The sequence below is a fragment of the Epinephelus lanceolatus genome, chromosome 19, assembly GCF_041903045.1.
Source record: "Epinephelus lanceolatus isolate andai-2023 chromosome 19, ASM4190304v1, whole genome shotgun sequence".
NCBI lineage: Eukaryota > Metazoa > Chordata > Actinopteri > Perciformes > Serranidae > Epinephelus > Epinephelus lanceolatus.
In genome coordinates, this window is record NC_135752.1 from 30,950,450 (window position 1) to 30,974,751 (window position 24,302).

At 41.3% G+C, this 24,302-nt stretch overlaps 1 protein-coding gene across 1 annotated transcript; it reads left to right on the forward strand.

The window, feature by feature from the left end:
* The first annotated feature begins 7,287 nt into the window (after positions 1–7,287).
* Positions 7,288–23,794, forward strand: LOC117270035 (transmembrane protein 230-like). Its single transcript, XM_033647448.2, has 4 exons — positions 7,288–7,405; positions 14,209–14,325; positions 14,644–14,766; positions 22,908–23,794. The coding sequence occupies exons 2-4, from the start codon at positions 14,224–14,226 to the stop codon at positions 23,046–23,048; spliced, it is 366 nt and encodes a 121-aa protein (XP_033503339.1). The 5' UTR covers positions 7,288–7,405; positions 14,209–14,223; the 3' UTR covers positions 23,049–23,794.
* Positions 23,795–24,302: the final 508 nt, after the last annotated feature.

Below are 24,302 nucleotides of genomic sequence, written 5' to 3' on the forward strand. Positions count from 1 at the left end.
TTACATTAATTTAGCTTGGCTCATTATAAGCTGGTACCTCGCTTCTAGCAGTCCAGACCAGCCTGCAGAAGGAAGGATTGCGAGGCGTTCGGGTGCTGCTCACAACAATGGCTTTATTACAGTCTTCACCACATAACATTAAACATGGCCTTCTCATGAGGTAGCCCTGAACTTATCTAGACACTTAATTCTACTGCTATCATCACTCTTTGCTGCATGTGTCTTCACCATGACACCCCGAGAGAGCTGCTTCCCTCCACATACACAATGAAGTACACGTCACACCCTCACAGATTACCCACAAGGCCAGTGCTCTTAAAGGGGGAAAAGGGTGAGCCGGTAACATCATAGCTGTGATATTCATTGATCAAAACTCTCTTTTTCCATTGTCCAGTGTGCTCTCTGTTATTCATTTGAGGTACGACTGGTGCGCTTCTTCTGCAGCTCTGATTGGAGAATCAGCGCCACCTACTGCTTATCTCGATGAAAACTATCAATAGTGAATGAAAAAGCATATAAATTCGCATTTTCTCTAAGTTTGGCTAAAATTGGCAGTAAATTTGGATGGAAACCCAACTATACATCCATGGTGCTAATAAGCAAAAGTTAGCATGCTAACAATAAACATAACCTGTTAAATATCATCATGTTGGCATTGTCATTGTGAGCATGTTAGCACATTAGCTATGACAGTGTATGTATGGCTGTGCCAAAATGCAGCCTCAGAGAAGTGCTAACATTTGTTCAGACTCTTTGTCTTATCATTATATTTAAACTTTGTCAATCACCTAGTATTATTGTTTAATAGCATAGCCTAAGTACACAGCAACTGATGGGCCAAGATGCTACACTTGAAGCTCTTGTGTCTGTGATAATGGCTTGTCTGTAAAAGATGAATTATTCATAATTGTATCAGGATTTCCCGAGCTGTATGAACTCTCCTCCTTTTCCTATCTGATCCTGACTCCCACTGATACAAGAAGAAACACTGCCTGCAGGGTGGCAGCTAATGCTGCTGCTAGTCTGCAAAGGCTGTTTTGATTAGTTTAGCAGTGAAACAATCGTTAGTAATATTTTTCCTCAGTTTATATGATTTCATGGGAACATGCTACATTTCTCTAAATCGGATTGATAAATGTTTATAGCACTTTCTAATCTAAATGTCTGTATCTAACAAAGCTGGATGACTCAGTTGACACTCTAACAAGCGACCAATTTCAAGTGGAGATTGATGAAATGTTGCTGACAGTCGGGTCTTAAAGCACAAACACCAGATAATATGTCACAGAGTAATGAACGACCTCTCCGCTGCTGCACAGTGCATTCACTTATCAAGACAGAAAGTAGATTACTATAAGATGACGGAGTTTTCACAGTTCCTTAAAGGCCGCATTGTGTCTGTTTTCTATCACAGAGCTTAAAAATACCAAAGAGTTTGTGTGGGTTTGACGAGACAGTCGTCCTTTCTTTTGCTCAAATTGAGTTGTCACAGTACAAAGAAAACAAATCCCGGGGGAATACTGAATAAATGTCTTTTCTGAGAGTCCCAGCTCTTCACAACTTATTAATAAAAACATTAGCAGTAGTATCTGCTTTCAAAAATCCATATCAATTCAACACTAATAATGTGACTGACTGTCATGACAGGCAATCCGCTTTGCAGAGAGGATCGTTTTCTGAAAGTACAGCTGCAGAGCCAATCAGCAAATAGACTAGAATGTGATTACAGAGACAAGTTTGGGGATAAAATAGAGTTTAGAGTAGAAATATAGGCATGAAGCTACAAATAAAGAGGAGTGTAATGGAAATGTAACAAAAGGGAAAGCAGCATTGGCAAACCCAAGGATTATTTATTTTCTCTAAGGACTACCTGCTCAGAATGTTGAGTGGAGGGTGAAGGGTGCCTACCCTTCAGTTACCCTTTGTCTGCCTTAAAATGGTCTCTGCGTGGCTTACATGAATGTAAAGACAAAATGCACAGAATATGTTCAGTTCACTGAAGGACATGTGAGGAGGACATGGCTGCTTTTTCAAAACACATTCAGAAACACCCTTGAAAGACAATGACAGGTGAGGAGTGGGACCAAGGAGAGGGCAGAGAAGGAAACACTCATACTGAATGATGGAAAAATGTCCAGGATGGAAAGAGACGTCTCATAATTGAAATTTCTTTTTGTTGTATTGATGTAACTGAGTTACCACGGCTGTATATTGCAGCAGGTAGGACACCTTTTCTGTGTTCGTCTTGTACTTTTGCACTTTTGCTTGTACTGAAGTCTGGAGGCATCTATCCATCCATCCATCCATCCATCCATCCCTACCTACCTACCTACCTACCTACCTACCTACAACTGACCAACCAACCAACCAACCTCCTGATCTCTTTAAATACTTGCGGAAGGTATCTGAAAGCAGCACAAGGAAAGTGATGACACTCCAGGTTTCAAAGGGTCCATCCATCCATCCATCCATCCATCCCTACCTACCTACCTACCTACCTACCTACAACCGACCAACCAACCAACCAACCTCTTGATCTCTTGAAATACTTGCGGAAGGTATCTGAAAGCAGCACAAGCAAAGTGATGACACTCCAGGTTTCAAAGGGTCCATCCATCCATCCATCCATCCATCCATCCATCCATCCCTACCTACCTACCTACCTACCTACAACCGACCAACCAACCAACCAACCTCCTGATCTCTTTAAATACTTGTGGAAGGTATCTGAAAGCAGCACAAGCAAAGTGATGACACTCCAGGTTTCAAAGGGTCCATCCATCCATCCATCCATCCATCCATCCCTACCTACCTACCTACCTACCTACCTACCTACCTACAACTGACCAACCAACCAACCAACCTCCTGATCTCTTTAAATACTTGTGGAAGGTATCTGAAAGCAGCACAAGCAAAGTGATGACACTCCAGGTTTCAAAGGGTCCATCCATCCATCCATCCCTACCTACCTACCTACCTACCTACCTACCTACAACCGACCAACCAACCAACCAACCTCTTGATCTCTTGAAATACTTGCGGAAGGTATCTGAAAGCAGCACAAGCAAAGTGATGACACTCCAGGTTTCAAAGGGTCCATCCATCCATCCATCCATCCATCCATCCCTACCTACCTACCTACAACCGACCAACCAACCAACCAACCTCCTGATCTCTTTAAATACTTGTGGAAGGTATCTGAAAGCAGCACAAGCAAAGTGATGACACTCCAGGTTTCAAAGGGTCCATCCATCCATCCATCCATCCATCCATCCCTACCTACCTACCTACCTACCTACCTACCTACCTACCTACCTACAACTGACCAACCAACCAACCAACCTCCTGATCTCTTTAAATACTTGCGGAAGGTATCTGAAAGCAGCACAAGCAAAGTGATGACACTCCAGGTTTCAAAGGGTCCATCCATCCATCCATCCATCCATCCCTACCTACCTACCTACCTACCTACCTACAACCGACCAACCAACCAACCAACCTCTTGATCTCTTGAAATACTTGCGGAAGGTATCTGAAAGCAGCACAAGCAAAGTGATGACACTCCAGGTTTCAAAGGGTCCATCCATCCATCCATCCATCCATCCATCCCTACCTACCTACCTACCTACCTACCTACAACCGACCAACCAACCAACCAACCTCCTGATCTCTTTAAATACTTGTGGAAGGTATCTGAAAGCAGCACAAGCAAAGTGATGACACTCCAGGTTTCAAAGGGTCCATCCATCCATCCATCCATCCATCCATCCCTACCTATAACCGACCAACCGACCGACCAACCTCCTGATCTCTTTAAATACTTGCGGACGGTATCTGAAAGCAGCACAAGCAAAGTGATGACACTCCAGGTTTCAAAGGGTCCATCCATCCATCCATCCATCCATCCATCCATCCCTACCTACCTACCTACCTACCTACAACCGACCAACCAACCAACCAACCTCTTGATCTCTTTAAATACTTGCGGAAGGTATCTGAAAGCAGCACAAGCAAAGTGATGACACTCCAGGTTTCAAAGGGTCCATCCATCCATCCATCCATCCATCCCTACCTACCTACCTACCTACCTACCTACCTACCTACCTACCTACCTACAACCGACCAACCAACCAACCAACCTCTTGATCTCTTTAAATACTTGCGGACGGTATCTGAAAGCAGCACAAGCAAAGTGATGACACTCCAGGTTTCAGTGGGTTTAATACTAGCAACCAGTGACTAGATATGTTGCACTGTGCTGGAGAATAATACCTTTTTTTGTTATCCACAGGTTCAAGATTACATACGGAAATATTTAAAAGATTTTGAAAGTGAAACAATCAAAAATAGATGATAGTCTGAAACTGTCACCAAATAAAAGTAAATTGATTTCCCACATGTACAATATTCTATTATCAACAAATTCTCCTTCGTTCGAAAATTTCAAGCAGAAGTGGGAAGAATTCGGCAAACCAATGTCAGATGATTTATGGGAAAAAAGCCTTGAAAAAATACATACTTGCTCAAATAAAGCAAAACATCATCTCATCCAATTTAAGATTAAACACAGGCTTCACTATTCAAAGGAGAAACTACATAGTATATACCCAGAGGTGTCGCCTACGTGTGACAAATGTCAGTCCTCTGTGGCAACACTCTTTGTCCAAAGATATAACCTTTTTGGACTGATATCTGCAGCATAATGTCTGAGGTCATGAACACTAGAATTAAGCCAGAGCCTCTGCTCATTATTCTTGGAATATCTGAGACCTTCAGAAAGTCAGCAACATTTTCCCTCTTATTGCCTCATGACGGCAAAGAAACTATTTCCCATACTATGGAAGCACACATCTGTCCCTACCTCCAAGATGTGGCTCAGGGACCTAACAAACACACTCCCTTTGGAAAGATTAAGATTTGCCCTGAAAGATAGACTTCAACAATTTAATAAAGCCTGGAAACCTCCTCATATCTTATCTTGCAACTGCAAATCTAGCACAACAGTGCAGCCCCAGTACACACTGTACACCAACTGAGATGACTGAAGAGTGAAAGGTCTCTGTGGGTGGAGGGAGGTGGGAGGAGTGGACAAGTGATGTGGGTATGGGACGGCAGCCCTGCGACTTTGGGGACATTATTTATCATACTATTTTATGCTGATGTACTTGCAATAATTTTACTACCTTATTTGATTTTACCAGTGTGTCTACTACAGCATTTGGTCCCTTTTTGATCTCAGGACATTGTGCACAACTGTTAAATTCAAGAAAATGGGCCTGAAATGTAGATGTTGATTACATGTGGAATCCATCTGCTCAATAAAAGATATTAAATAATACAAAAAAAGTCACAATATACTTTGCTTTTAATAGGAAAGGGTTTGAGTGAGTACCTAAGGCATTCAGGTAAAATTAAAGTTAACAAAAATAAGGAGCTGAAGTGAAACCAGCATTTTGATATACTTCCATGTGACATAAAATCCTGAGTTATGCTATTTTGTGCCCACCTGTAATATTAAATATATTTTTAGTATTTTTGTCACTTAAAATATTGATGCAGTAAATCCATGTCAGCCAGAATAATTCAGAATTAGCTCTCACTGTCAAACGCATGCAAGCACACATTGTAGTCCAGGGGCGTCAAAGTCATTTTAGCTCATGGGCCACATACAGTGTGATTTAATCGCAGACTAAATTGAAAGAAAAGAACTGTATTCTGTTCCAGGTGGAAAAGCCTCTGAAGCAGCACATTACATGAAGGAAACTACTCACTGTTTATCTTGCTCCTGAAACTTAGCATGTCTTAGTTTTCACAAGTGCATCACCATTAAATGTGCAAAGTCATCCAGTGGGCCAGATTGGACCCTTTAGCGACCGGTTCTGGCCCCCAGGCCGTGTTTGACACCCCTGTTGTAGACAATATGGCAGCAGAAAAGTCTTCTTTGATGAATACGTAGGTTACATACATAATTTAATGAATTAACCCTTTGAATCCTGAGCTGATCAGTGCGCCTTCTTTCAAAAACATGGGGAAAGGGCAATGAGCAACTTGGTGAGAAATGTCAAAAAAAATAAATAAAAAAAATTGCAAAACCAAAATAGGGAAAAAGATTATTATTATTATTATTACATTTTAAGATTATGCTCCAGAAGTATTATAATTTTTAAGCATTTTTCCAGGTCATTTACTTGTTTATTTGTTTTAAACTTTTAATTTTCCTGTTTTTAATTTTCTCTGCTTATTAATTTCTTTCGTGATTTTTTTTTTGGATCATTTCTTCTTCTGTTGCTCGCTGCCTTCTTCCCATGTTTTTGAAATACATCAAGCTGATTTCTCTCAGGTTTCAAAGGATTAATGACTGAACTCATAAATGGATTTAAGCATTTAAAAAAAAAAAAGCATGAATGTCTAAATCTACCTCACTAGCTCTCCCATCTTACCTGAGCATGTCATTGGAGTGAGGTAAGGGTTCTTGATGTGTTTTACTTTCTTATTTTACTTTGCTTTTTTAGAGAAATATTGCAGAGATACATAAGAAATTCTAATGTCACTTAACACTTAAAGTAGTCTTTACAGTTTCAAGTGTTTTTTTTTTTGTTGGCATTCTACCAAAAGTGCTCCAAATGATCCGACCTCACCCTAACACAATAACAAAATATCAGGAAGAGGCTATTCAGGTGCAATCTTTTAGTCTGGTCTCAGTAAATGTAGCTGAAATAACCTCTGCACTTTTTTAAAGCGGGTGACATTTTTTTAAGAAAGGACACTTGTGAGTGAATATTTCTCCAGTGGCTCCTTGTGGCCTGGACAGATTTTAACATTTTAATTTTCATTTATCATTGTCGTAGACCTAAAGTGGGTTTTTTTTTTTTTTTTTTACGTCTAGCCAGCTATGTGCTTTAAATGTCTACAGCCTGGTGTCTTTTTCCTAAAATTTGCTGAATATTAAAAGCAAAGGCCAGACTTGAGTCTCCTTAGTGAGGCTAGCTATTGATTCAAAATCCAAAGACAGAAAACATCTCAGAGGAAATCAGATAACTTCATAATGAGTGGACTGACCTGTTTGCTTTCACCACTAATGCTGCAAAGTTTGGGTACCAAATAACATTTAGACCTATGAGGAATGTTTGAATGAAAAAAGAAGATCTGGCTTCTTCTTTTAACACACCACTGATTATTAACTCACTGTACTCAGCCGGGATGTTCCTGGACATGCTGGACGTGCAGCCTGTGACCCTCAACAGGACAAGGAGCAGGATAAGATTTTTCTGCGCATGCGCAATGCGAGAAAAATAAGGAAGTTGACTCAGATTTTCATCAATGGAAACAACGTAGATGTGGCACCACACAGGAGCAGTCTGCGCTGCATTACAACTCTGACAGTGTCACTAAACCTCAAGTGAAGGTAAGACAGTGACGAGAAGAAGAGAAAAGAGCTTTAAATTAAAGTATTTGCGCATGTCAGGTCGCGTTAGCTAGCTTTTGATAGCTTAACTTGTAAGAAGCTAATGCTGCAGCTAATTATGGACGAGTGTTTACTGGACATAAACAACCAGCTCAGGTTAATTGTCCAGTTCACGCAGCTGTCAACATTGTCATTAACACTTGTCTGCTGTTGTGTTACGTTACAAAACTCCCAGCTATATGATGTTATTGACGCACAGAAGGGATTTGCAGTAATTAGCCATGTGTAACAGTCATATAGTTATCAAGTGGAGGATTATGAATGCAAGCTTCTGGGTGTGATTCAACACTATGCTGCGTTTTCTTTCTCTTTTTTTTTAAATATTTTATAGTATAAAACTTTATGTGACATGGCACAGTTGCAGGACAGTTAAATAAGCATCACAGTGCACCTTATATTTATGTAACTGCATAAGAGTAACACCATTATGCTAATACTTCATACATGTCATTCACAACAGTTGTGAGCTAAAATGTTCAAGTACCATGTCAGGAGCCTGTAAAAAGCAAAACCAAATGCATTTAATTTGTTGTAACTGAACTGAGGTAGCCATGATTTCAGATATACACTCACCGGCCACTTTATTAGGGGCACTATGCTAGTACCAGGTTGGACCCCTTATGCCTTCAAAACTGCCTTAATTCTTGGTGTCATAGATTCAACAAGGTGCTGGAAACATCCCTCAGAGATTTTGGTCCATATTGACACTGTTGCTGCAGATTTGTCGGCTGCACATCCATGATGTGAATCTCCCGTTCCACCACATCCCAAAGGTGCTCTATTGGACTGAGATCTGGTGACTGTGGAGGCCATTGGAGTACAGTGAACTCATTGTCATGTTCAAGAAACCAGTCTTTGTGACATGGTGCGTTATCCTACTGGAAGTAGCCATCAGAAGATGGGTACACTGTGGTCATAAAGGGATGGGCACGGTCAGCAACAATACTCAGGTAGGCTGTGGTGTTTAAACCATGCTCAGTTGGTACTAAGGGGCCCAAAGTGTGCCAAGAAAATATCCCCCACACCATTACACCACCACCAGCCTGAAACGTTGATACAAGGCAGGATGGATCCATGCTTTCATATTCTGACCCAACCATCTGAATGTGGCAGCAGAAATTCAGACTCATCAGACCAGGCAACGTTTTTCCAATCTTCTGCCTGTGTGAATTGTAGCCTCAGTTTCCTGTTGTTAGCTGACAGGAGTGGCACCTGGTGTGGTCTGCTACTGCTGTAGCCCATCTGCTTCAAGGTTGGACGTGTTGTTGGTTCAGAGATGGTCTTCTGCAGACCTTGGTTGTAACCAGTGGTTATTTGAGTCACTGTTGCCTTTCTATCATCTTGAACCAGTCTGGCCATTCTCCTCTGACCCCTGGCATCAACAGCGCTCACTGGATATTTTCACTTTTTGGACCATCCTCTGTAAACCCTAGAGATGGTTGTGTGTGAAAATCCCAGTAGATCAGCAGTTTGTGAAATGCTCAGACCAGCCCCTCTGACACCAACAACCATTCTGATGCTCGGTTTGAATTTCAGCAGGTCGTCTTTATCATGTCTACATGCCTAAATGCATTGAGTTGCTGCCACATGATTGGCTGATTAGCTATTTGCATTTACAAGCAGTTGAACAGGTGTACCTAAAGTGGCCGGTGAGTGTATGTCAGAGTACTTTGGGAGAGTTGTAGAAGTGCAAGGCACTATTTCGTGATGAAAGGTTTTCAGTTGTAATGTGTTGTGTGAATAACAAGTGCACATATAGGTTAGTTTTCGTCTCTGCTAATTTTGAGTATGTTGTGTTTTAAAACCTGTCCAATCCAGTCGATTTAGAGTCCTCTAAAACTTCGAAAGCCACTTCAGTTGAATCAAAATCAGCCCCCTGCGAGTTGAAATATGGCTACACCTGGTTAAAACAACTGTTTTTAATTTTGACTGTCAGAAATGGATTCAGCATCCTCAATAAACCCCCAGACCACTCCAATACTGTCCAAATCAGCCAAGCAGTTGCTGAAATATAGTCTATACAGTTGATAATGTTAATCTGTGCTAATTATGCATATTTCCGAACATATGCAAATTTGCATCTGACAGTTTGTAAATGCTGGGGACCCATCCTATTCATTTCTAACATAAAACTTTTCTACTTGAAGCTTATCAACTTTGGAAGCAGTGATATTAAACACAGAGTGATGAGAAATAATCACTTTTGATGAGAATTTGTCAAACAGACAGGGGGGTGTTATGTGTGGTATTTTGAAATAAAATGGCAGCAAGCCCCAGAATGTTATTTTCCTACTTTCCCCTTTGTGTCAGGATACTCCTGGCCAAATTTCATACTTGCATGACTATTAATGCCATGGTAGAGCCTTAATATTTGCATTTATATGATTTCACCAGAAACCTGACCCAAAGAAGAGGGTTTGGGCCCCCTTAGACCAAACAGCCCCAAATTGGCGGTGCTCGTTATCAGCTTATGATGACCCAAGGTGTAGTCTGACAGGAAATAATAACGAAAATGGTAGCTGAAAACATCATGAGGCCTGGACCTGGCTCTCGGCCTAATAAGTCTTAAATTCCCCCTGTCCAACCCCATTCCTCTGAGAGGTTTGCAACATTTTCACTGTATTTATTATGGCCTAAAATGCTGTTGTAAGGGTATAAATATTATGTGGAAATAATAAAATTCCTGCATTTTATATTCATGATTTAAAACTGTTTCATTTAAAGACCTTCATCTAAAAATATAAGCACCAGTCTTTAAAACACACCATATAATGTGTGTGCAATTATAGAAATTAAGGGAACCATAAAGTTATAACAAAGCACGTAAATTACAAATGTTACAAACTACATAGAGGTGACAAATTAAAGGAAAAACCTGAATAAATGGGTGGATAAATACATAAAAAGCAGATGCTTCTATACAGGACACGATGGCTCACTGAATGGTTTGATGAGTATGAATATGATGTCACCAGATTTCAAGTTAATTGAACGCCTATGGGAGATTTTGGAGCAACATGTTAGACAGCATTCTCCGCCTCCATCATCAACAACTAATTAGGGAAGGATGCTGCTCTTGTCAAAAAGTATTTGCACACAAGGTTCTGTCTCTCCCTCTTAACCCAATCCAGATGTATACTAACATTTTGCTTCTTACATAATAGGATGCTGCTTTATGAATGTCCATGTTTCCAGACTGCAGCCTTGAGTTGTAGGCTGCACTGTGCGTGCTCATGGTGTCCTGGATGGTTCTGGTAATCCATGGTTTCTTGTTGTGGAATGATTTAACTGTAGTTCTGGGTCCAGTTGATTTACAAACTTAAGCCCCTTTTACACTGCAAGATTTTCCACGAATGTTGGGTCGTTTTGCCGGCAAGCTGCGAGCGTTTAGACACACAGAGCCGGATTGGCGAGTTGATCCAAGGTGCCCAATTTTCCACCTCGTAGGGTAGACATATTGGCAGAACACTTTTAGTTTAAATAGAACGAGGTTGCCTTCTGCAACGGGAGAGGCTGTTGATGACTTGTGGGAGGAGCTGTTGATGACGCCACACGTGCGACCCACTGGCGGTTGATAAACAGGAAACAGCAGGAATTAGCGAGCAGCTAGTGGCAAGAGGGAAACGCAAACCTGACAGACACAGTAAAGGTGAGCAACTGGGGAGACGAGGAATTGCACGTCCTCCTTGCCCTCACAAACGAAGAGGCCATTAACCGTCAGATGACAGGCACAGTGAAGAACGGGCCAACTTATGAGAGAATCGCCGAAGGACTGACCAGCCGCGGCTTCCCTCCCACGTCACTGTTTACGTCACACGCTGAGCTACACGTTTTGTTACTTGCTCACACCCCCCACTGCCCCGAAAAAAGCGCATTCTGTATAAACAAAATGCCGCACACCCCGATTTTGTTTTTATACTGCCAATGCTGAAAAAAGACTGTTTGGGCTTTCCTGCAAATTTGCACAAAACCTATCTAAAAAGGGCTATAGTGATGATTTCAGGACAGTGGTGTCCTGGGGTGCTTTTCATTATGCTGACCTGCCTCCTCACCTCCCTCACATGCATCTCTTCCTCGCATCTTAGCTCCTCCCAGTGAGGACGTGACTGAAAGATGCGAGGAAGAGACTCAAGGATGCAAAAGCTGCTAAATGAGAAGTCCTTAGTTCCATTGCATCAGTCCAAAGAGACATCATTGACTTATGACATGCTGCATCATGTAGTGGGGACTGTAAGGCAGCCTCTGATTGGCTCCATCTATCGGGGCATGCATTATAGTTTGTTTACTTATTCTGACATCAACAAGACAGCTGCATGGTCACTCCTCCTGAAGCAAGACCAGTGATTCCCCTCTGTAGCCGCCTCTGTGTGGTGTATAGCAGTGATCCAGAGCTTCCATATCCCTTGTGGTGCAGTGTAAGCAAGAATGGGACTGCTTTTTTCTTGCCAGATTTGTTCTGTCAGATCAATATACAGTATAGAAAAAGAATCACCAGGTCGAATGGTTCGGTATTCCAGGATTTAGCCAAGCTTGGGTGGAACAAAGGACATTTCAGTTCCTGATATCGTATTAAAAACTGATGAAAATATAAGGACATCCAGAAATGGTTCTGTAAAAACTTTCCTCCTCATTTTTTTTAAATCCACAGTATTCCCTTTTTGCAGCAACTGCTGTAACTTCACAAAAAAGACTCTAACCTGGAGCTTTCCTTATCAGAGCTCTGTGGCGAGTTGATGTGACAGCTGCCAGCAAAATAACAGAATGCGTCTGAAAGCTCCTCCGTCCTCTGTTCAAGCAGGAACAACGGTTTTTATTTGTGGATTTATTTTCCTGTGGCCGGGGGGCTCAAGTGCAAGTACGCACCGAGCCGAAATCTCCAAAATAAACAAAACTTAGGCCTCGAGGAAGATCAGATCACATGTATATGCACACTTCTCCCAGTCCCTCTGGCGCAGATCAGTGCTGTGGTATTTTTCTTGTTGCTCTCTCTGTTTGCATGAAGATGCCACATAAGATAGAGCAGTGATAATCTATTAAATCTCAGTAAATTGTCTTATTATTCCTTAAATCCCTGTTCTGGGCAGGTTTTGTAGATAAACAAGTTTTGTAGAAAAACAGGAAGATCAGAAGTTTACCAAACCGCTCAGACAGCGTGCTGCAAACATCTCATTTTACTAATTAATACTTTAAACAGAGACAGTCTGTGGACTTGCCCTTGTTTTAACAGTGAAAGTGAGTGTTGGAGATGCTGGAAGGTTGTGTCAGACGGTGAATGAAAAGGTCAGATCAGTGTTTATATTCTCAAACAGAGGCGACAGGGTGGAAATGAAAAGAGGGGATGAGCATCCTCTGACCTCTAACCTCTGTGTGTGAGAGGTGTACTGTAGTTTGTTTTTGGAATTGCTTTGCCCAAAGCATGATTTTACGGCAATACGTCATCAGATGAGTATCTACAATGGCAGATTTTAACAAAGAGTTTATTCAGTGATAGCTACAACTTAATCTGAAATGTATGGATGTATTGGGCCATGTTTTGTAAATCAGTACGCCATCATTGCAGCCTGTGAAAAACTTTCCTGAATGTTGTAACTGCAGACGGGCAAAATGAAAATCATCTGTTCGTTAACTATCATCAGCTGTTGTTTGGAAGTGTTTCGGATTAAGGAGAGAACATATTGGGGCGGTGGTGGCTTAGTGGTAGAGCAGGCGCCCCATGTACAAGGCTGTTGACGCAGCGGCCCAGGTTCGACTCCAGCCTGTGGCCCTTTGCTGCATGTGACTCTAAATTGTCCGTAGGTGTGAATGTGAGTGTGAATGGTTGTCTGTCTCTATGTGTCAGCCCTGTGATAGTCTGGTGACCTGACCAGGGTGTACCCTGCCTCTCGCCCAATGTCAGCTGGGATAGGTTCCGGCCCCTCTGTGACCGCAACAGGATAAGTGGCTTCAGAAAATGAATGAATGAAAATGAAAGTGCAATTAAAAAATATTTTGTCCCAAAAAACAATGAATAATCGTGATAAAAAAAATCACGATTTCAGTATTGATTGGTATAATCATGATTATCATTTTTGGCCATAACTGAGCAGCCCTACCTTAAAGCAATGAAAAGAGATAGATGTTCTATTGTAATTGAAACTTGAAACCATTTTCTGTGATATAACTGTATGTAAAAGGTCTGACAGGCAGTTGAGGAGGAAAGGAGATGCTCATGTGCAGACGAGATTGTCCATTCAGTTACTTTTTTTCAAAGCGCTAGATAAGCAAATGTACATAGCATGATAACCATCCATTTTAAAACCACGATACATGGTTTCAGGATATATCGTTGCAACGCTAGCTGTGGTTATTATGTGGTTATATTTAGGCACAAAAACTGCTTGGTTATGGTCAGGAAAACATGTTTTCTCTTAAAAAATTTTTGGTGGCACAGTCACAGTTGAGAATACAACAATATCTTGCTAAAAAAACAACCAGTTTTGTTTGTTGTCTTGAACAGTGGTCTGGAGCTTGGCACCTGTCTTGCCCATATTTCTCCATCCACCACCCCCTTCACCTCTTGATGCTCATATAGCTCAGTGCATATACATGTAATCAGGGCTACAGCAGTTCAGAAATGTTGATATGATACATATGAAATGTAAAAACATAGCCATGGTTTGCACAAACATGCAATGCCAATATTTTCTTCTGGTGACTGGGCTGAGATATTATAAATGATAACCTTTCCCTGTCTCTTTCCAAAGAGCTCCTGTGCCATAATGATGGGTACTAGGAACAATATGTTGGGTGCTGCTGCATCCAACAACAAGGTCAAGTATTCACGGCTGGCTGCTGATGATGACGGTTACATAGACTTACAGGTGAGTGGCAACTTCTTCCTCTTAACTCAAAACTAACATTGTCTCTGATGTCTCGTGCTGGCCTGTGGGTTGTTCAGCAGCCTGGTAATTAGTAATCATTTTATTACCACAGGCAATTAATTCGAGGTAAATCCCAATTAATGACTTCCTGGGAATGTGCCAAAGCCCTCTATGATTATACAAGAGGGGCTATGAGGAGCTGGCTGCATTAGAACAAGTCTGCTAAACTTTTTGTTTCTGATTTGTGTCTGTCAGTGTCAACTATTGTTAACAAAAAAGTTCATCAAATTAAATGTCTTGTATGTTGAACACTTACAGTTCAAGAAAAGCCCGCCAAAGGTCCCGTACAGAGCGATTGCACTAGCAGTATTCCTGTTTTTGATCGGCTCTTTACTGATAGTGTTCGGGGCTCTTCTTCTGTCTGGAACCATAAAGGTCGAGGTGAGTTTGGTCTTTTAATGTAATAAAATCTGTTCAAATGGCAAATTACATAGACGGGTGACAGGTCCAGGTTTTGTCTGGAGTCAGTATAGTTGAACTGCAGTTGAAATGTGTCCCCAGTATAGAAATTTAAATGCATTTTCTCGCTCCACTGCCAAAGAGCTTATTGTCAAGCGTGTCACATTTTCACATAATGTTTGGGTCCCTTAAAACTGACAGTAAGTACCCTGTCAGGCTTGTTCTCCTGAAAATCCTTTAGTGACATGAATGTTTCTGTCTGAGCTGCCTGCCTCCTGTCTGTTCTGAGAGTAATTCCTGCTTGGAAGATATATCCCTTTTTATGTTGCTCCTATATGTATAGACAAGCTTTTTATATCTGTTTTTATGTGTCCAAAATGTGTCTCCAAGCACCTCTGAAGGCGGTTTGATTAATCACACTGCCTTCAGAGGTGTTTAAAAAGGAGTTAAGCATGTTTTTTTTGCTAAGAGTTAGATAACAAGATTGATACCACTGTGGCATCACTCATCTGACTTATAACAGTCAGCATGGCACCTAAAGAAATAGTTAATCCCCCAAATGGCCATTTGTATATCAATTACTCACCCTGTGTTATGTTCAATTTGTGATGAAAACTTTAATGCCTCCGCTGAACGAAGAATCCAAAAACAGAGAAAATTTTTGATGAATTGAAGTAAAAGGGGTCCGCGATTAAGAACAGCAAAACTATATCAAAACATCTGGTTACAATCTCGCACACAACTCGTGCAGTAAATTCCAAGTCTCATTTATCCAGTCGCATGCTCCAGTACAGCCTTTTCCAAAGGGGAACTGAACTAAAAGTGAAACTCATTCATACTCCGGGGGTTGTGTTGTGTTTTGCTTATGGTGCACTGTTGTGCACTGTTGTTATGTGCAATACGTGAATGGCTGATATGCAATACTATAATGTGTAGTATGTGTTTTTATGTTTTTATGGCGTATGCTTCATTTCCTCTGGACTGTTACTGTAAAGCTGGATGTCCACTGGATCCTTCGTTTGGGTGATCCAGCCGAGGCGTGGGTGCCAGAGCTAATTGTGGCCATTCAAGTCAATGTGCTGATAATAATGATGATAATGACCCAAAACACACCTAGAAGATGGTAACTGCCTTGCTGAGGAAGCTGAAGGTGAAGGTGATGGACTGGCCAAGTATGTATCCAGCCCTAAACTCACCTGTGCACCTGTGGGGCATCCTCAAGCTGAAGGTGGGGTAGCGCAAGGTGTCTTCACATCCATCTGCTCCGTGATGTCATCATGAAGGAGTGGGAGAGGATTCCTGAAGCAACCTGTGAGCTCTGGTGAATTCCATGCCCAAAAGGGTTAAGGCAGTGCTAGATAATAATGGTTGGCACACAAAATATTGACACTTTAGGCACAATTTGGACATGTTCACTGTGGGGTGTACTCACTTATGTTGCCAGCTGTTTAGATGTTGATGGCTGTGTTTTGAGTAATTTTCAGAGGAAGGTAAATCTATACTACTATACAAGCTGACTACTTTAAGTTATATCAAAGTGTCATTACTATAGTGTTGTCCCATGAAAAGATATAATGAAATATTTGCAAAAATGGGAGGGGTGTTTTCACTTATGTGAGATACTGTATACATTGTATGGTTAAGCTACAGTTAGCTTCCCATTGAAGACTCTAATAGACAAGGGGACAAAGGAGGTTTAAAGCAGTAAAGCCTTCACTGGGGGACTGTAAGTGTAAAGTGTTTCTTTACATTTGTTTTTTTGCCGTCATGATGATTGTATGGAAATGTTTATACTTTTTGCTCTTGCTGTGTGGTAAAAGATAATGATAAAGGTTTGCATTCCTTCAGTTCACAGATACTGATGCTCTTTTGACCAGAGATGAGTGATGTTTGGATCAATACTAGTGTCGATACAGCGCGAGTTTCAGTCCAATTACTTTGTTTGATGCCCTAATTTGAGAAATATAAACATGTTTTTCACAAGTTTCTTTCAATTTTAGTATCAAATGAGATGTGAAATGCTGTCTGAAGATAAGCATCATGCAAAAAATTGCCCAAATAGCCGTAAAATCTGCAACACTTTGATTTAAATTAGGAACTATCTGATCAAAGAATAAGTAAACAAGACAGTTAATCTGACCAGACACTCAGTGCCAGCTTTCGGTACTTGACAGTTTTCGACTCTTGGTGCCACAGTATGAAAACATTTCAGTCAGTACAAAAAAAGTATTGCAGTGTGAAGCCCAGCCTCAGTTTTGACACATCTTGAGAGCCAATACAGCCTCCAAAATGTCAACTCATGCAGTAATTAAAACACTCACGCTGCAGTTAATCTTGTTTTTAAATAGCTGAAATTGAACTGTTGTCTTGACGTTTTATTGCCTTGCTGCCAGTATTCCGCTGCGTTCCTGCTTTTCCTGGCCATGATTGGTTTTGTGTGTGTTTGATTTAACTAATGATTTTGATATGTTATACCTCGGAGTGCCAACTTTAGTAGATCCCCTGCTGCGGTGTCTGCTTCCTGAAATCATGACTCCATGTGGGAGATAACGGAGCTTGCACATATTATATTTGTAACTATCAGTAGGAGGTTAATGTGAATGTTTTTTCCAGTCTGGAGATTGTATTTGCAGAAAATTTGATCTGACATGAAGGCAGCATCAGAGTATTTGAGCCGTCTACTTGCCAATCAGCCCACACAAGTTGAAATAGCATATCTAATATTCAGGCAATGGAGAAAGGAAAAATGGGATGCAGGCAGGTTTTATTGCAAGACGCTGTAGGAGTTTAGGTTGAAAGACTGTGGTATAGTATAGTTTTTTTGGTTTTGGCTATAGAGATTGTCTAAGTGTGTGTGAGGGTGTGAACTGAAGCTGTGTAAAGGTCTTCAGCCAACACTGTAAAAAGAGATTCTAAACACGCAGTCAACCATTGCAGTGTCAAATTAAAGGAAAATGAAGCCCATGCTGGAATGCATTAATCCTGTACTTTACTTTAACTAGTTTTTAATAATACCAATAATTCAGGTTTCAAACCGTTGTATTTTAACCTGAAGATTCAAGGGTCAGTTCACCTGCAAGATGACACTGCATATTATTTACTCTCTGTTTGTTAACTTGAATTCAACACGGTGAACACAGAATCCAATAAAGGCAAACATTCTTCATGAATTAAAGGAATTAAAGCAAATTATATCAAAACATCTGCTCACAAACTCTCACACAACTCCTGCAGTATAATCCAAGTCCCATTTATCCAGTTGTGGGCATAGTAGGTCCTTAATGTATGCATTTTTGCAAAACATTTCTAAAACACGTCAGTACAAATGCTACATGCACAGCTAAGTAGTGTGCCTGTACACATGCATTTGTTTGATCTGTGCTCAGGCACAGTTCATATGCAAGTGTGTGCTCAGGATTGCTCAGGACATGCTACCTGTTTTATCTTGTAACTTTTTAGTGAAAATGCATGTGTTTGGATATGACTGGATAAATGAGACTTGGATTTTACTGCATGAGTCGTATGAGTGTTTGTAAACTGATGGTTTGAAATTCATTCATTCATTCATTTTCTGTAACCTCTTATTGTGTTAGGGGTCACAGGTGTGCTGGAGCCTATCCCAGCTGACATTGGGTGAGAGGCGGGATGCACCCTGGACAGGTCACCAGACTATCACAGGGCTGACACATAGAGACAGACAACCATTCACACTCACATTCACACCTACGGACAATTTAGAGTCACCAGTTAACGTGCACGTCTTTGGACTGTGGGAGGAAGCTAGAGTACCTGGAGAAAACTAACATTGACACAGGGAGATCATGCAAACTCCGCACAGAAGGGCTCCCCGACCCCAGGGTTTGAGCTCCTCACCCTGGGTTTAAACCAGGAACCCTCTTGCTGTGAAGCGACAGTGCTAACCACTGCACCACGTGCCACCCAGTTAAATCTTTCTGCCATAACTGCTTCAAAAAAGATCCCAATTCATCTTTATTGTAAAAGCTGAACAAAAGCATTTGAATGTAAAAAATACAGCTAAATGTTATCCCTACTCATCATATTTTGACGTTTTAGCAGAAGCCATTTGCATTGTATTTCATGTCGTAGTTTTATTGTTGTTGCTACTTTCATTGCTGTCATGATTTGATGTAGTGTTGTCTTGCTGTTGTTATTGCTGAAGCCATTGTGTCATGAATATATTCTATTTTGTAATTGTGTTTTTTATATAATAGTGTCTTTTAGCAGGGAAATTATTCTCTGTTTCCTGCCCAGGGACTACAGATGAAAATTAGCTTATAGCTAACTCTGGTGCAGCTAAGTAGCTGTGCACTGTCCCTGTTTAATAAATAAATAAATAAATCTTGACACAGGGGGTCTTCATAGTTTAGGCAACAAAACTACTTGGTTAGGGTGAGGAAAAGATCATGGTTGATGTCACTTATGACTCCTTCCTTGGTCAAAGTCCTGTGCTGTTTGGATTCATCCACTGCCCCTACCATGTTTTTAAATAGTCTGGCTTTTGTTAACACTCAGTCCCTGTTTACTTTAATTCATGAAGAATGTTTGCTTTTTTGGGATTCTCTGTTTACCATGGAGGCAGGATGAGGGGGAAAAAACAATTTTTCTTAATGAATTCAAGGTAACATGCTGTGAGTAATTAATATTAAAATAAGAAATTTAATAATAATAATAATAATAAACTTTATTTAGAAGGCACTTTTCAAAACAAATTTACAAAGCACCTGGTTAACTAGAATTTTAAACATTGCAGGATTTAGGCACATAAAATCAGGCAGTTTCAGTAATACAGAAAGTAGATGGGAAAAAAAAAGAAAATAAAGATAAATGCCAACAATGAAACAGTTGAGCAATATTGGCAATTAACTGCCCTGAAGATTACCCCAAGGCAAACAAAAACAGTTAGGGTCATACAAAAATAAAAATAAAAAAATACATCTGGTAACCTGTGCAGAGAGGCTAAAACAAATGATCATTTTGTGGTTCAAGTGTTTCTTTAACATATGTCCTACCTTAGGCCTTTTTCCAGAGCTTTCATCTGCATCACCTGGTGATCATTACTGAATGGAATTTGCTCAGTTCTCATGCACAAGTAGACAGCACTGTTGTCATCTAGTGTCAACTGAGGCAACTCCGTGACAACTGAGCACCTTCCTCAGGCTAATAAAGAGCATGAGACGCAATTAAAAGCTCTGGAAGAAAAACTATAAAAGAGAGAGGTAAGCAAACAAGACAGTTAATCTGACTACTTTAGAACCCTCTGTTTAAGGAAGAACAAGTAATCCTCTTTTTCCCCAAAGTACAACATGTGCGTGCTGAGAAAATATTGGAACCATCGGTTTGAGGAAGAACAAGTAATCCACTTTTTCCCCCTAAGTACAGAATGTATGTGCGGACATTATGTTGGAACCCTCCGTTTGAGGAATCCTGTTTTCCCCCCTCTTAGAGTACAAAAAGGATGGTGCTTAGAATATGTCAGTACCCTCTCAGGAAGGACAAGTAATCCTTTTTTTTTGCCCAAGTAAATGTATGTGCGGACATTATGCTGGAACCCTCTGTTTGAGGAATTCTGTTTTTTTCTGCCCAAAGTTCAAAAAGGGTGGTGCTGAGAATATGCCGGTACCCTCTCAGGAAGAACAAGTAATCCTTTTTTCCCCCCAAGTACAAGATGTACGTGCTGAGAGTATGTCAGAATCCTCTGTTGGAGGAAGAACAAGGTGGAGGAGGGGCAGCGATTTCAACTAAAATGACAGCTGACAGCAGTAGAGAGGAGACCAGTCTGACAGCAGCGACATGATTGGCTGATAGAGATCATGGCAAAAGTTGAGGTAGAGAAAAGGAATTGTGAATGAATGAAGCATAGAGGTAGTTGCCCTGATTGAACTCATGCTGAGCCTCATATGACATCCATCCACCTGTTTTCATCCGCTTATCCGGGGCTTGGTTGCAGGGGCAGCAGTCTGTGGAAGATATTCCTGACAACCCTCCCCAAAGCAACATTTCCCAGCTCCTCCTGGGGGATCCCGAGGCTTTCCCAGGCCGGATGAGATACAAAATCCCTCCAGCGTGTTCTGGGTCTACCTCGGGGTCTCCTACTTTTTGGACATGCCTAGAAAACCTCTAACAGGAGGCACCCAGGAGGCATCCTGATCAGATTCCCAAACCACCTCAACTGACCGCTTTTTGATAAAAAGGAGCAGCGTCTCTACTCCAAGCTCCCTCTGAATATTTTAGCTCCTCACCTTGTCTCTAAGGCTGAACTCAGCCACCCTCCAGAGGAAAGTCATGTCCAGCGCTTTTATCAGCAATCTTTCGGTCACTGCCCGAAACTCAGGACCATAGGTGAGGGTTGAAACATAGATGGACCGGCAAATCTAGAGTATTGCCTTTCAGCTCAGCTCCTTCTTCACCACGTTGGTCTGGCGCAACACCTGCATCACTTATGATGCTGCTTCATGTTACAGTTTAGTGTAATATTAACACAAAGCTAAATATTTCTTCAGGTTAACTTTTAGCGGTAAATTGTGGCCTGTTGTCGGTGTGACAGAAGAAAAGCTCTGGAAGCTCTGCACTAAAATATACAACTTCTTCTCCATATTTACCACAGACTGATATTTACAGAAGATGCAACCAATTGGTGAATCTCATTCAGGGCGCTCTATTTAAGCTTCTCTGGCCTGCCTACTGTTGCTGCTTCCTCTGCAAGTCGCTTTGCAGCCAGCCTCCACCCCAGCTCCTCCTTTTCATGCTGTGTCTGACTTATCAATGTCATTTCTGTTTGTCATTGATGCTGCTCTGTTCTGTTCCTGGGGGGGTCTTTGCTGCTGCTCTCTCTGCCTTAGGCTTTCCATGTAGGCGCATGGAAGGGCAGAGAGGTGAGTGCTCTCTGCCTTAGGCTTTCCATGTAGGCGCATGGAAGGGCAGAGAGGTGAGCTCTATACACCTTACCGTGCGTTCACACCAAACGCGATGGACGCGATGTCATCGCCCGTAACGCGAGTATCGCGTCGCTTGATCACAAATGTCACCTTTTTGATCATCACTTCATCGCTTCAATCGCGATGACGCAACCCTCCTCCCGCTATTTTCTCGTCAACCATGGCTGAGTTAACTACGTAGCTGCTCTTTATCTGTTGTAGACATCTGATTTGGATCGGAGACCCAAACGCCGTCGTGTCTGGGTTCACAATATCCTCCAGAAACGCACACAGCTGGGTGAATATCATCACCTCCTGCAAAAGCTGCGTCTGGATGACGGTCGTTTCCAGCGGTACTTCAGGCTGACGCTGGCCCAGTTTGAGGACCTGTTGGCCCTTATCGGTGCGAGGATCTCCCAGCTGGACACCAACTACAGGCGTATTTTTCAGCGTAATGTCATAACTGACTGACTAAATCACAGCAGTCATACATTTTCATAAGGCTCCTTCATGTTTAGGACAGGTATAACATCAGTCATATGCACATAAATTGTTCCTGCTTTGTTTTTGCCAAACCACAAAAACACAGCTCCTTCTATCTGTTTTTGTGATTTGGATGGATTGACTGTTTAAAAACCACCTCACATACATCTCAATAGATACTACACATTGCATTAAGATAGCACCCATTGCCGTGGCTCATGCAGCAGTGCATCCTTCAAAAGAGAGACCTAGAGAAGGCTGCAGTGACTCAGTGCACAACACTGCCATCTGGTGGTGAAATGAAACACTTCACTTGGCGTTGATAAGGACTGCCTGTGCCTCCTGGTGGTTCGCCTGCCTTTATATGAAATGACTAATAACATACATGAAACCAGACCCCAGACAGATGAAGTCATCATGCCTGTGTGCCTCCTGCACACCCGTTTCATTCACAGCATGTTCAAGTCATTACTTGCAGGCATCAGTGATAAGCATGTTAAAGCCTGATGAGTACATTAAGGACTCTGTGATCTTCCAGCACTTTATTACTAAGTACGGTATTCCAGTGTGTGATGTTTCTGAGTAAATAAAGGGTCTGATTTAAACCTAAAGTAGATCAGTGGCTTGAAAACTCTCATATAAAGAAATGTCCTCATCACATGTTCTGCTCCTCAAATCCATTTCCTGCTCTTCTTTACTTTTCAGCATCGAGACCGCACCATTCCCGTCATCATCATCGGGCTACTTGTTTTCCTTCCTGGATTTTACCATTTGAGAATCGCCTACTACGCTGCCAAGGGTTACCGGGGTTACTCCTACGACGACATCCCGGATTTTGGCGACTGAACCAAATGCGAACTGCTGATTGGTGAAGAATCCGCTCCTTTTGCCACACCGTGCATCCTGAGATTGTTGCCTGCTGTTTACTTTGAGTTTCTGAATGTATGTAGCAAACAAGGCAAACTTTACTACTGTTCTGCCTCAGAGACTTTAAATGTTTTGCTGATCTTTATAATTCTGTTAATTCAATGCTCTGTGTTTTATTATCCTCCACACAAAAGCTTGACGATCCTGAGAGGCTTTTTATATTCAGTTTTATCAACAATGAACCAAACACTTAATGAGTAGAGGACATGTTGCTGGCAGTAGTACAGCCACATGTGCAATGCTTACCTCTTATTCAAGAAACGAGCCTTGGATGAGTGGTGAAACATTTTTGGATGCCTTCAACGTACTACTGCTCCAAAGTCCATGACCTGGATGGCTGAGAAGCTTTGTGTTCTTTGCACAGTTGCAGAGCTGTTTCATAGTGTATCCTCAACAAATATTTATTTTGTTACCGTAGTCTGTATGATTTAATGCAAAGCTTGGGTGGCTGCATTTCCCCCGAGGGATTATATTTGAAGTACTATCCAAAGATCGATTACTTTGTCAAAGTAGAGTATATTTTTGACTGAGATGTATTACTTCCTGTATGAAGTATTGCTGTTTGTGCATTTTCATTTGGGTTTTGAATATCAGAGAAAGATGTATTTTTACATACATTTGCTTGATTAAGAAAAATGAAATAAAAGTAGAAATCTGATTTCAAATCTGGAGGTTTTTATGTGTGATTCTTGAGTGCAGTCAGGCTCATTCTCATTCTCTGTCTTTTCAGATGCGATTATGATTACAATGGGAATAAATTGTGAATTAAAGGTCAGGTGTGTAGGACTTGTGTCTCATTTCCACTTACATATGTGACTGGTGTCCGTAGACTTGTAAATATACAGATGATGCCTCTAGTGTCCAGTGGAAGAAAGTACATTTCTTTACAGATGGATAGAAACCTGACAGAAACTACCTGTAGCCATGGGGTAGAGGCTAATTTTGTCCAGTTTTCGCCATCCAGTAGTTTGGATGATGCGCTTGGAGCATTACCGGAACAGAAACTGGCTCTGCCAGGTGCGTGGCATGAACGAGTCATACTGACAATCTGACTGTATATAATGTATAGCCATATTTTAACAGAATACCATTACTCAGATTCACAATTTGTTAAAACCAGAAAACAAGTTCTTTTAAATCACACAAACTTACTTGACACAGGCAACTGAATTG

Bases quoted from the DNA above. Each gene is read 5' to 3' on its own strand.
- LOC117270035 (XM_033647448.2), top strand. From the start codon at position 14,224: ATGATGGGTACTAGGAACAATATGTTGGGTGCTGCTGCATCCAACAAC. The intron at 14,326-14,643 runs GTGAGTGGCAAC...GAACACTTACAG, and splicing joins ACGGTTACATAGACTTACAG to TTCAAGAAAAGCCCGCCAAA. The intron at 14,767-22,907 runs GTGAGTTTGGTC...TTTACTTTTCAG, and splicing joins CTGGAACCATAAAGGTCGAG to CATCGAGACCGCACCATTCC.